The 13,268-nt window shown below is 45.6% G+C and overlaps 1 protein-coding gene across 12 annotated transcripts in view; it reads right to left on the bottom strand.

Annotated features, from left to right (window-relative positions):
- LOC118311168 (supervillin-like) overlaps positions 1-13,268 on the bottom strand; it is a 46,881-nt gene that overhangs the window by 9,568 nt on the left and 24,045 nt on the right. For 8 of the 12 annotated variants that reach the window (XM_047332125.1, XM_047332117.1, XM_047332123.1 and 5 more), the window contains 13 exons: positions 12,363-12,864; positions 10,309-10,444; positions 9,228-9,284; positions 7,905-7,982; positions 7,318-7,465; positions 6,260-6,355; positions 5,982-6,062; positions 5,685-5,862; positions 4,926-5,104; positions 4,635-4,790; positions 4,254-4,390; positions 964-1,111; positions 321-466 (listed from right to left, as the gene is read on the bottom strand). In XM_047332125.1, the coding sequence (XP_047188081.1) occupies positions 321-466; positions 964-1,111; positions 4,254-4,390; positions 4,635-4,790; positions 4,926-5,104; positions 5,685-5,862; positions 5,982-6,062; positions 6,260-6,355; positions 7,318-7,465; positions 7,905-7,982; positions 9,228-9,284; positions 10,309-10,444; positions 12,363-12,864 (2,042 nt within the window). The remainder of the gene's footprint in view (positions 1-320; positions 467-963; positions 1,112-4,253; positions 4,391-4,634; positions 4,791-4,925; positions 5,105-5,684; positions 5,863-5,981; positions 6,063-6,259; positions 6,356-7,317; positions 7,466-7,904; positions 7,983-9,227; positions 9,285-10,308; positions 10,445-12,362; positions 12,865-13,268) is intronic. The other 4 variants (XM_047332124.1, XM_047332128.1, XM_047332120.1 and 1 more) reach the window with 3 other exon arrangements.

Below are 13,268 nucleotides of genomic sequence, written 5' to 3'. Positions count from 1 at the left end.
GCTCTAAGGCCAAAAGCTCCTCTGAAAACCCCCTGAAATATTCTAATAATCAGAGGCTGGTACCTCAAATAGACTTATTGAATATTCTTTGAGGGAATAATACTATTATGAATGAAATAAAATGTTATATGGCAGTGGCAGGTGACGGAACTGCATTCTGGCCTGAACGCAACGTGAGCAACTTCCTCTGTGACTGATCAAGGTGCGAAAGCAACGAGCCAAGTTGAACAGAGACACTCGTTGAACTCTCTCCGCTGCGAAATGCGAGACCACGAAGAAGAAATTCTATTTCACGGAACAAGCGTCAGAGGTCCTCTGACCTCTTTGGACGCCAGCAGGGAGTTGTGAGGGACCTTCCCCCACTCGTCGTCGTCGGGAACCAGTTTGTCGTCCAGCAGACGGAAGATGCAGTTGGTTTCCACGATGGCGTTCTCGAACTGCTCGTCCTCCTCCGGTGGACCCGCCGCTGTGGCACAGTTAGAAATTAGCAGCATTGGTCAGAAAAAACAGAGGAAACACGTTTTAGGGGGCTGCACGGTGGCGTAGTGGTTAGCCACTGTCACCTCACACACAGCCACTGTCACCTCACATCAAGAAGGTTCTGGGTTCGAGTCCCGGTTCAAACCGACCGGGGCCTTTCTGTGTGGAGTTTGCATGTTCTCCCACGTGTGTGCGTGGGTTCTCTCCGGGTTCTCCGGCTTCCTCCCACAGTCCAGAGACATGCAGAATGGAGTCAGGTTCATTGGAGACTCTGAATTGACCGTAGGTGTGAATGTGAGAGTGAATGGTCGTCCGTCTCTGTATGTGGCCCTGTGATAGGCTGGCGACCTGTCCAGGGAGAACCCCGCCTCTCGCCCAATGTCAGCTGGGATTGGCTCCAGCGCCCCCGCGACCCTTAAGTGGATAAAGCGGTCGACGATGGAAACACATTTTAGGGCAAAGGCTTCAAACTTCTCGTCTTACGTTGGTACGCCATCTGTCCCCCGAGGATCGTCCAGAAGTGCTGGTGGTCCGGGGCCTGCGGGTCGACGCCTTCCTCGACGGTCTGCACCTGGTTCGCCCTGCAGCCCATGTCCTTCTTCGTCTGGATGAAGGTGGCCATGTCTATCGCCTGGAGGCAAGACAATTTAAAAATGAATAGATCTGTTTTCAAGCCTTTGATGCTGACAGATAGAGACGAGGTGCGAAGGACATTAAGATCTGTCGCGATCGTTTTTTTGTGCATGAAATCAAAACGATATCAACAATCAGCACTGAGCTAACGGCCGGCGTAGAAAGATACATGTTGATGGTACGGGCCTCCTTTGGGGAAATGGAGGAGCTGTGGACTAGACGGGAAACGTTTGTTTGATGGGAGGAACTCTTGGTAATATGAGCCAGTGTGTGTTTGTGTGTAGAGAATCAGTGAATCGTCTTTGTTCAAATGCAAATATTATGGTAGTAATAATTTTATCTTCTATCGTGTCGTATCGTGTCGTGTCGTGTCTTATCGTGTTGTATCGTATCATATCATTTAGTGTCGTATCGTGTCGTATCGTGTCGTGTTGTATCGTATCGTATAGTATCATATCATTTAGTGTCGTATCGTGTCGTATCGTGTCTTATCCTGTCGTGTCGTGTCTTATCGTGTTGTATCGTATCTTATCATTTAGTGTCGTATCATGTCGTGTCGTGTCGTATCTTATCGTGTTGTATCTTATTATATTGTATCATATAATTTCGTATCGTGTCGTGTCGTGTCGTGTCGTATCGTGTCGTATCGTGTCGTATCGTGTCGTATTGTGTCGTATCGTATCGTGTTGTGTCGTGTCGTATCGTATCATGTCGTGTCGTATCTTATCGTGTTGTATCGTATCGTATCATTTCGTGTCGTGTCGTATCGTGTCGTATTGTGTCGTATCGTATCGTGTCGTGTCGTGTCGTATTGTGTCGTATCGTATCGTGTTGTGTCGTATCGTATCGTATCGTGTTGTGTCGTGTCGTATCGTGTCGTATTGTGTCGTATCGTGTTGTGTCGTGTCGTATCGTGTCGTATTGTGTCGTATCGTATCGTGTTGTGTCGTATCGTATCGTATCGTGTTGTATCGTGTCGTGTCGTGTCTTATCGTGTTGTATCGTATCATATCATTTAGTGTCGTATCGTGTCGTGTCGTGTCGTATCTTATCGTGTTGTATCTTATTATATCGTATCATATAATTTCGTATCGTATCGTATCGTGTCGTGTCGTGTCGTGTCGTGTCGTGTCGTATTGTGTCGTATTGTGTCGTATCGTGTCGTATCGTGTCGTATTGTGTCGTATCGTATTGTGTCGTATTGTGTCGTATCGTATCGTGTCGTGTCGTGTCGTGTCGTATTGTGTCGTATCGTATCGTATTGTGTCGTATTGTGTCGTATCGTATCGTGTCGTGTCGTGTCGTATTGTGTCGTATTGTGTCGTATCGTATCGTATCGTGTCGTGTCGTGTCGTATTGTGTCGTATTGTGTCGTATCGTATCGTGTCGTGTCGTGTTGTGTCGTATTGTGTCGTATTGTGTCGTATCGTATCGTATCCTGTCGTGTCGTGTCGTGTCGTATTGTGTCGTATTGTGTCGTATCGTGTCGTATCGTGTCGTATTGTGTCGTATCGTATCGTGTTGTGTCGTGTCGTATCGTATCATGTCGTATCGTATCATGTCGTGTTGTATCGTATCATTTCGTGTCGTGTCGTATCGTGTTGTGTCGTGTCGTATCGTATCATTTCGTGTCGTATCGTATCGTGTTGTGTCGTGTCGTATCGTATCATGTCGTGTCGTATCGTATCGTGTTGTGTCGTGTCGTATCGTATCATGTCGTGTTGTATCGTATCATTTCGTGTCGTGTCGTATCGTGTTGTGTCGTGTCGTATCGTATCATGTCGTGTTGTATCGTATCATTTCGTGTCGTATCGTATCGTGTTGTGTCGTGTCGTATCGTATCATGTCGTGTTGTATCGTGTCGTGTCGTGTCGTATCGTGTTGTGTCGTGTCGTATCGTATCGTGTCGTGTCGTATTGTGTCGTATCGTATCGTGTCGTGTCGTATTGTGTCGTGTCGTGTCGTGTCGTGTCGTATCGTGTCGTGTCGTGTCGTGTCGTGTCGTATCGTATCGTATCGTATCGTATCGTGTCGTATCGTATCGTGTTGTGTCGTGTCGTGTCGTATCTTATCGTGTTGTATCGTATCATTTCGTGTCGTGTCGTATCGTGTCGTATCGTGTCGTATCGTATCGTGTCGTGTCGTATTGTGTCGTATCGTATCGTGTTGTGTCGTGTCGTATCGTATCATGTTGTATTGTGTCGTATCGTATCGTGTCGTGTCGTATCTTATCGTGTTGTATCGTATCATATCATTTAGTGTCGTATTGTGTTGTATCATGTCGTATCGTGTCGTGTTGTATCGTATCGTATAGTATCATATCATTTCGTGTCGTATCGTGTCGTGTCGTATCGTATCGTGTCGTGTCGTATCGTGTCGTATCGTATCGTATCGTATCGTATCGTGTCGTATCGTATCGTATCGTGTCGTGTCGTATCGTGTCGTATCGTATCGTGTCGTATCGTATCGTGTCGTATCGTATCGTGTCGTGTCGTGTCGTGTCGTGTCGTATCGTGTCGTGTCGTGTCGTGTCGTGTCGTGTCGTGTCGTGTCGTGTCGTGTCGTGTCGTGTCGTATCGTGTCGTGTCGTGTCGTATCGTGTCGTGTCGTGTCGTATCGTATCGTGTCGTGTCGTATTGTGTCGTATCGTATCGTGTCGTGTCGTATTGTGTCGTGTCGTGTCGTGTCGTGTCGTATCGTGTCGTGTCGTGTCGTGTCGTATCGTGTCGTGTCGTGTCGTGTCGTGTCGTATCGTGTCGTGTCGTGTCGTGTCGTATCGTGTCGTGTCGTGTCGTATCGTGTTGTGTCGTGTCGTGTCGTATCGTATCGTGTTGTATCATGTCGTATTGTATCGTGTCGTGTCGTGTCGTGTCGTATCGTATCGTGTCGTGTCGTATCGTATCGTGTCGTATCGTATCGTATCGTGTCGTGTCGTATCGTATCGTGTCGTATCGTATCGTATCGTATCGTGTCGTGTCGTGTCGTGTCGTGTCGTGTCGTGTCGTGTCGTGTCATGTCGTATTGTGTCGTATCGTATCGTGTTGTGTCGTGTCGTATCGTATCGTGTTGTATCATGTCGTATTGTATCGTGTCGTGTCGTGTCGTATTGTATCGTAGCACAAAAATCCGTCACAGCTCACCTTCGCCCTCTCGATCACGTTTGAGAACTCCCCTATCCAGACGAAGCAGCGCTCTGGAGTAACCAACAGGAAACAGTCTCCGCTGTTGAGCGATGACGCCCTCGGCTCTACTAATCTGGTCTGAACGTGACGGCGACCTGGAAAAGGAGTAAGCCAGCGTCATTAATGTGTTTTCCATGATTAGTTTGAAAGCATAAACACCACGTGGACAAGATCTGACAAAAATCCAGTTTCTTCTCATCAGCTGTTTTGTCGTTTCCCAGACATAAAGACGTCGGCAGGGAAAAGAGCGTTGAACGAAGGCAGCAGCAGGTTTTATGCAATCATCGTAATAATTATCTGAAGCTCATCACAATCATCTATATATATATATATATATACCTTTGATCTGCATCAGCATGAGATTCTTGTAGGGCATAGCGCTGTTGTTGGACATCTGCTCCGAGATGTTGACGCTGCGGAGACTCACGCTGCCAAAGTTTTCTTTACTGGCCAGACCTGCGAGAGCAGCTTCGGAGTACTCTGACGTTTTGTTCACTGGAATGAGAGAGAGGACAAAGATACACATCTGCATGCGCCAGAAACCCCCCCCCCCCCCCCCACAATATTAACATAAACGCTTCATTCAATTTTAAAGAAACAAGACACACACACTGTCGTCCCTCTCCTTACTCTGGCTCTTCTCAGCCTTCATCCTCTTGCTCTCCAGCTGAGCCACGTTGAGTCTCTGCTCCGTGTACTCGTGTCTGATGTCCTCCCGGGCCGCCAGCATCTTCACGGGGTTCCTGGACGACTGCACGTTCCTGGACGGACGCACCGAGCGCTTGTGCTGCACCATGGCCGACGGTAACCTGCCGGGGGTTAATGTTTGTCCTCGCATTATTACATTATCTTGGAAATACTGTACATTTAATGGATGGAACGGTTTCTCGCTTGCTAACCTCACGGTGCCTAAACTGCTTAATGACTGAGTTAGAACTAGAGCTCAATCAACGTATCGGTTGGCCAATGAAAACCGGTCGAAATGAGCCTTTCACAGACATTTTGACATCGGCGTTAATGTTCGCTGATATTGAAGCTTTTGTTTTACAGAAGAAACAACACAGAAAATATGTAATTTATGTTACATTTGACTTTTTTCTTTATAGTTATTTACATTAAAGTTCATGGTTGAACTATAAAATGTCAAGCCTTGATTACAGTCATAATGGATTGATCATGACATAACATCTTTTTTTCATACGTATCGTCCAATTTTCGGTTTTGACACAAAAATTAAAATTGGTCGGGCTCTGGTCAAAACTTGAACAGATAACTTTGGGCGTTGTTATTGACGCCTTGAGTTTTCCTGCGCCATATCTATCCAATGCAAAGAGTCAGGATGTGTCAAACGCCGTCGTCCATTAGGCGTATTTTTTCCATTTTTCTTACCTGGGACCCTGCGAGCCGAAGATGCTGTCGAAGTCCTCGCTGATCTCGATCCTGGTGGGCAAGCGTGGGAACTCGGCGACGCGCCGGTAAAACTTGGAGAAGATCTCGTCGTCCAGCTTCATCACCTCCTTCACGGCCTTCTCGGTCACGGTTATCGTGGTCTCCTGCAGACCTGCCACTGAGCAACAGACACGAACAAGATTAGGCACCGATGCCGCTGAGGGAATCAACGAACACAGAAATATTGCTTCATAGAAATATCACATGATGAGGTATAGTAAAGATGGAAGGACGTACCTTTGCTATTCAGACGTCCCAGGAAGTTCTCCAGCTTGTCCAGTTTCTTGTCCGATTCCATTTCTGGCCGCGCTTCAATTTCTGGAGATGAAATAATTCAATTTTCACAAAACATTTATGTTTTTTTTAAGTTATTGCCTATTTCTTTGCTCGGAACTATTTTTTTAAGTATTGTGCAAGTTGTGCTTGGATTTTAAGGTTCATTTGAACGACTGGGGGATTCCTTCAGCGGAGGCGTTGATGTTGACACAGGGACTGTGGCTGATGATCCTTCTCACCCTCTTGTGGTTTGCCGACAGCCGGCGTGTTGCTCTTGAGTTTGGTGGCGACTGGTGACAGGATGGGACTGATAACTGAGGAGGAGGCTGCCAGGCCTGTGGACGCACACACACACACACACACACACACACAGAAATTAATACGAGACACAACACAAAATTTGACAAAGATGGGAAGAAATTAATTAATGAAAATTATTTTTGAAAATGTTGATTTAAATAAATCAATAAAATACAATACATATACTTATATATATATATATATATATTACAGTATATAATGTAATTGAATTTATACAAAAATAACTAGACAATATGACTAAGAAATATATGAAAATGGTAATGAATATTTTTGATAAGGATAACTCTATTAGGAATGAATTTAGAGATAAAGATATAACTTATATTAAAGTATAGATTTCAATCAATAAGGAATTAATTATAGATGAATGACTTTCGACATGTAAAGCGAGTGTTGGACAGTTTCTTTGGCTTTATGCTTTCATTGTTTGTGAATATAACATTATTTTTTTCCTTGTTTTTTTCTTTACTTGTTCGGAATAAACACATTTTCAAATTCTTATTAAATCCAAATTCTCACACAGAAACGTTTGGCATCACTTTCTGATGCTGCATTAGCCAGCTGCGCACATTAGCATTAGCATTTTTACATTGAACATGAAAATCATTTCATGTGAGATAAACATGGCTGGTGGAGGAGATCAGTTTGAGCTACTTTTGCGGCTCAGAGAAAATCAATATCCATACAATCCATATTCTATATTAACCCTATATAATAGAGCTTAAAGGGGCAGTGAGCGATTTTATTCCCATACACTTTTTTGTAAAATTCAGCAAATATTTCCTCACGGTCCACTGGCTGTCGGTTCGAAATCATTCCTTGACACCTTAAGAGACGTACTGGCAAAGAAAGGCTGCGACTCAGGAGGTTGGGCCTCCAAAAACTGCTTACTGCCCCTTTAATTGAAATATCCAAATAAAGGGCTACGAACAGGAAATGACCCTCTGATTCCGTATTTCCAGGTCGGCGCACTGACCTTTCTTGACCATGCGCGCCGCCACCGTGTACTGGGTGGAGTCGTTGGCCGCTCCCCTGCCCCTCGTCCTCCAGGCGTCCTCCCGGGTCGAGATCATCTGCTTCCTCTCCTCGATGGTCATCTGAGCCTCGATCTCCTCCCCGCTCCTCTGCGCGGACAAAGGAAGGAAAACCGGACAAAATCGCCGAGCGGTTATTGGCGCGCGTGACGTCTTCGCGTCTCGCATGCAAAGCCAGAGCTCGCCGGCTTCCATTTCCCGGTACTTTTTCAGAAGTGTTATGTCGTTAGGGTTAAAACAGCCACGAAGTCAGAGGCTTCTGACGATAGCGCCATGTGACTCTGAGGCAATTATTAATGTCGTAACAGCATCAAACCGAGCGGATAAAAGACAATGATTTGATGTGTTCGAGCGTGCGGGCGTGCGTGTCCCTCCATAATCTTCCTGCGCGGCTGAACTTGGGCTCATGCTGTCGGAATCAAATCAATCTCAACCGAACCCCAGGAAGCGGCCTTCACACGGGGGTAGCCGCAGGAAGAAAGACAGATTAGTCGAGCACATGCGGCCCCACTCGAGCGCGTGTCCTTACCTGCCGGTGGTGGTCAACGTACTGACACTTTTGGCCGAGCGAGATAGGAGGAGAATAGGTGGAAGAGAACACGGGTTCCTGGAGGATGCAGAGGTGCGCGGATAAGTGGAAGAAAGGAAGAGGAGGAAATGGAAAGGGGGAGAAACAAAAACGGTGAACATGCAGATGACGGGAGGATGAAGTGATGGATGCGGGGGAGAGAAAAACTGGTGCAACGCGCCGTCCTTCAACTTCCAGAGCTGCAACACGAGCTCTGCCGAGAACAATTTCGTGAACAAAACAAAAATAACATGCGCAACAGCATTCGCCAATTCACTGTATCTTTAATAATTTACAGGAAAAAAAAACATGATTACAAAAGGAACCTAAAATTATTAAATGCCACATGACATGTAAAACTTCTTCTGTTAGTAGTAAAGCAGCAAACTGCAAAAGCCATGTTCTCTCCTGACGCAGTGAAAACACAGCTGCAAGCTTAAAGGAGCATTACGTAAAAGTGTGATTTAATATTATATTGTTTGAAATATTTTAGCAGATAGTCAAAAAAAGCGTTGCTTTTAATTTAGAATCAGCTCGATCAGCTTTTCTTAAAGCTACAGTGTGTGATATTTAGAAGAACTTTTTAACAGCAATTTAATATATTATCCATTACTATGTGTTCATATATTTATAATCACAATGTTTTTTTTTCGTTTTTGAATGACTTTGAATGAGTTAAATGTAGTTCCATGAGGTGGACCCGACCTCCGTGTGAGTCGCCATGTTTGCTACGTCATGTTGAATACGGTTGTTGAAACAAAATGGTTCCAGGATACGTCGCATTTGCGTTGAATTTTCACACGCTGCCGGAAACCGGAAATGGAATCGGCGGTGCGCCGCCATAAAGTGTCCCCTGTCGGGTGCTCAGTTGGTTGCGGTTTGCAACTTTACCACCAGATGGCGCCACAAAATTAAACGCTGCGGCTTTAAGCCAAAGAAGAAAAACAATTGACAACAATATACAATTTTATGTCACAGGACGTCCTTGGTCACTGTTACCAGGAACTAAAGGAAATTACGTCTCACTCATTCGGGCGGTACAAACATCTGGAGTAAGTCGAAAACCAAATCATTTGACCCTAGTAGATGATTTTCTGAAAGATAGCCTTAGATCAAACTTTCCCTAAACAATTCTAATTAGGAGCAAATTGATTATTTTGAATATCCCCTTTAGGATAGAATCAGCAAAACTGCTGCCCACTGCGACGACACGGGTCCCATGTGGCCCCGCTCTGATCGAGTGTTTCGGGGGGCTGGTGTGGTGCGGCTGCCGACGGGTCTTACCCACAGCTGTTCAGACACAGACACGGCAGAGTAGTCCTGAACCACCACCCCTTCCTCCTGAGGGGTTAAAAACAGGGAAGCACTTGGTCAGAGAGGGAGAGGGAGGGAGGGAGGGAGGGAGGGAGGGAGGGCGGCCATTGTTGCTTCAATGGGTTTGAGGGGTGAGAGTGCCTGGAGGATTAACATCCAGGGTGTAAGCGGGTGGTTTCGCCCCGCAGAATACTAATGTGAAGTAAGTGAGCGACGGGGGGGAGGAGAGAAAAAAAGAAAGTAATCTAAAATCCTAAAACCACAGGTTCCTTTACCTCAGACATTTCACTCTAACTGCAGTTTAAACTCAAACTGATGCACGTAAGAGAAAAACCATCACGTCAGAGACACTGGAGTATTTTCCTTTCCGTCAAATTCGCTCCCCGAGTCTCCGTCTCCTGAGGAGGGTGCGAAGCGTGGCCCGGAGCTTTATCCTCCTCCTGCCGTAGATGAAAACTATGGCACAAGGGAATACACTTCATTCCCCAGTGATGCAGGAACCTTCTGATTCCTCGAGCAGACGGACCCTCGCGGGTTCTCTGTGTTTACAGTCTGCGGGACGCTGCGGTGATCTGCTCGACGGGCTTTCAAACTGAAAGGGGGCGGACGAAAGGACCTGGGTGGCATGGCAACCGTGGAAGGATGGGGGGGATGAAATGTGGCACCGGTGGGTTTTATATTCAGGGACATGCAAACATTATAACATAATATATACCACAGCTGTGACAAGTACATTGATGCTGTTTGCCTAATGACGTAGAAGCAAGTGAATATTGATATTAATTATCAGGAACACACTAAAGTATAACCTGATTATTTTAATATGAAAAGCATTATGTACTTATTACACTTATTATATACTACTACAAAACGGTGTGTGTGTGTGTGTGTGTGTGTGAGAGTGTATATGTGTATGTGTGTGTGTGTGTGTGTGTGTGTGTGTGTGATTGTGCGTGATTGTGTGTGTGTGTGTGTGTGTGTGTGTGTGTGATTGTGCGTGATTGTGTGTGTGTGTGTGTGTGTGTGTGTGTGTGTGTGTGTGGTGACCGACCTTCTTCTGACACGTCTGCTCCGTCTGCTCCCATAGCTGCGCCTGCTGCTCGGCGGACGCCACCTTCACCACTTCCTGCTTCTTGTTGATCCTGTTCCTCCAGTCCTCCTCGCCGCTCTTCTTCAGCAGAGCCACTCTGAAATAAAAAAACATCCATAACGTAAGCCGACCTCATCTGGAGAACAACATGCCTGTCACCGTCCCGGTTACACATGCACCCTGTTCTCGATCACCGTGTGTTTTGAAATTCTGCACCGTGATCGTGTTTCGTTTCCGAGGGCAGAGATTTATTTTCCTCCACAGCAACCGTACATGACGACCATGTAAATGTAGAGAAATATCAAAGTATTATGAACAAACAGGCGAAAGTTAAAGAATAAACTGTACTAGAGCTGCAAAAGTTGATCTCCATCTATTTGGATAATCGATTAATCGGGTTCAAGTAGTAGTAAATTATCTGATTTCAGCCTTTTAAATATGAATATTTTCTGATTTCTTTGCTCCTATGCGACAGTAAACTAAATATCTCTGTTGTCTGAACAAGATCTTGGGATTTTGGTTTATGGACCAAACGACTAATTTATTAATCAAGCAAATAATCGACAGATTCATCAAAAATGAAAATAATCGTTAGTTACATAAAGTAAAAAGCTGTTCTCCTTCCAAAGATAATTTCTCTAACTGTAAAATGTCTCTAGTGAAGCACATTAGAGCATGAAGCTTTCAAACCGCCGATTCAATTTTTCAAATATATAAAGCGTCTCTTGGTGCGATGGGTTTGGACCTTTTGAAATCACGGGCTCGGGGATATTTGTCGTCATCTTACTGTCATTAAAAATAAATCAAATAAAAGTGGCTGAACTTTTGTGACCTCGTATTTCCATTTCCATTATTTCCATCAAGGTCACAATAAAATAATAAAAAATCCTCCAAGGATGAAAAACCAGGTCAGACGTGACTGCTTTGAAAGAAAAAAAAAAAATAAATAAAAAAGCCGCAGGAGGAGGAGAGATGATGACGAATGGCTGAGGGGGTAAAAGAAAGTGTGTCACCATCCCTTCGCTGCTTCCAGTGTGAAGACTGGACACTGGGCAGAAACGGGGACGTTTCGTCTCCGCTGACTCTCAGGGGGCGATGACAGGCGACGGTGCTAAAAATGAATCTCTCTCTCACCTCCAGGAATAAAACGGTGCAACAAGCCTGCAGTGCAAGTTTAACTGTTCGTCTCTTCCTCGTACGAGGCCGAGCTCCTCGGCTGGATCCTGGGTTTGTGAAAGCAATGGAGGTTTTCCAAAGAATTGCGCGTGACTCTACTCTGCACTTCACGATTTCGCGGTTGATCCTTTTAATATTTACTTCGACCCCCTTTACTTTTCCAGAAGGGGCTGTTGTGTCTGTGTTTCCTGCGTGAGTCGATGTCTACAATATGAGATTCCTACACGTGAACTGGTCTAAAGATGTTTATGGAACGTAATACACAAGTTAATATTGATATTGTCTGCACACAGTTGGGTCACAAGGTCAAAGGTTAGGGTCACCTGGGCCAAATACCGCCACGATATATATTCTCTTATATATCATGACGTCATCTTCTTGCAGACAAATGAGGTCAAAGTAAACACAGTTTTTCATCACATTTGACCTTTCACTAAAAAATGCATGTTCAGGTGACCTACACATTTGACCTGTAAAAGGTCAAGGGTCAATGTCACCGTACCCATTATCGCCAAAAATATTTGGAAATGACCATAACCTGTGATAATTTCATACGGAATTTGACGGACATTTTCTCGGGGGTCGTCATCCAGTAGCCATGAGGGTTCGTAGAATCAAATCTGTGGGGAACTTGATAATGACTTAAAAGTAAAAAAAAGGAAATAAAGTCTGCCATCTGATTGCATTTCTATTCATTTTAAATTTTTGTCAGATAGGCAAGTCGAGAACATGTCTGAAGTATATCGAGGCTTTAATATATAAAAATTTCAATATAATATTTACTGATGCCACAAATGCCAGTTTGACAAATAAATATCCAAACTCCCGTCAGCACTCACCTCTCCCTGATAGACATCTGTTTGCTGGACATGCCGTCACACAGCCGGTCCCCGGACTCTGTGGGGGACAGCAGGTCTCCAGAGTGGACACTGTGTCTGCTGTAGTCCTCGCCGGGGTCCAGGGGCAGCGGCAGGGACTGGGACTTGACCAGGGCCTTGGGGAGGGACTGGGGCTTGGGCGGCGTCTGCGGAGGCACCTGAGGTTTGGGCGGCGGCTGGGGGGCCGTCTGTGGGTAAGGCTTCGGAAGAGGCTGGACGAAGCCCTGCGGTCTGGGCTGGGTCTGAGGGGACTGGGCCAAAGGCTTGGGATGCGTGGGCGGGGGCTGGATGAGGGACGGCGGTTTGGGCTGGGTGGGAGGGGGCTGCTGCGGCGGCGGCGCAAAGGGTTTCCGGGGAGTCGGAGGAGACTGGATGACGGTTTGGCTGCTCGACACGTGACACACGGTCCTGGACGACACTTTAACGACCGGCGGCCTGAGGGTTGCAGAGTGATCCGGCAAGTCTGGAAGAAGAGGAGGCAAAATATATAATCAACTAGAAATCAAAAAGTAGTCAAAGACTAAGACAGAATCTGATGTGCATAATTTTCCTATTTTCCTAAAACTTTATATCTTACGTCTGCGCGCACACACGCACGCACACACACACACACACACACACACACACACACACACACACACACACACACGTATGTTGCACTAATAGGACAAATGACCACAGATCCATAGTAGATGAGTGAAATCCCCCGTGTGACCGGTGCCCGTCCCATCATATATGAATATGCATTCACGTGCGCAGCATAGGTTTGGGGGGGAAAACTAAATCAAAACTAATCAAATAAAGGATTTATTTCACTTCATCTTATGGTGCAAGTTTTCAGGGAAGGAGCCTGTTGTGGTTAGTCTC

The sequence above is a fragment of the Scophthalmus maximus genome, chromosome 5 (genome assembly GCF_022379125.1).
Source record: "Scophthalmus maximus strain ysfricsl-2021 chromosome 5, ASM2237912v1, whole genome shotgun sequence".
Taxonomy (NCBI): domain Eukaryota; kingdom Metazoa; phylum Chordata; class Actinopteri; order Pleuronectiformes; family Scophthalmidae; genus Scophthalmus; species Scophthalmus maximus.
This window is presented reverse-complemented; position numbering and strand designations above follow the sequence as displayed.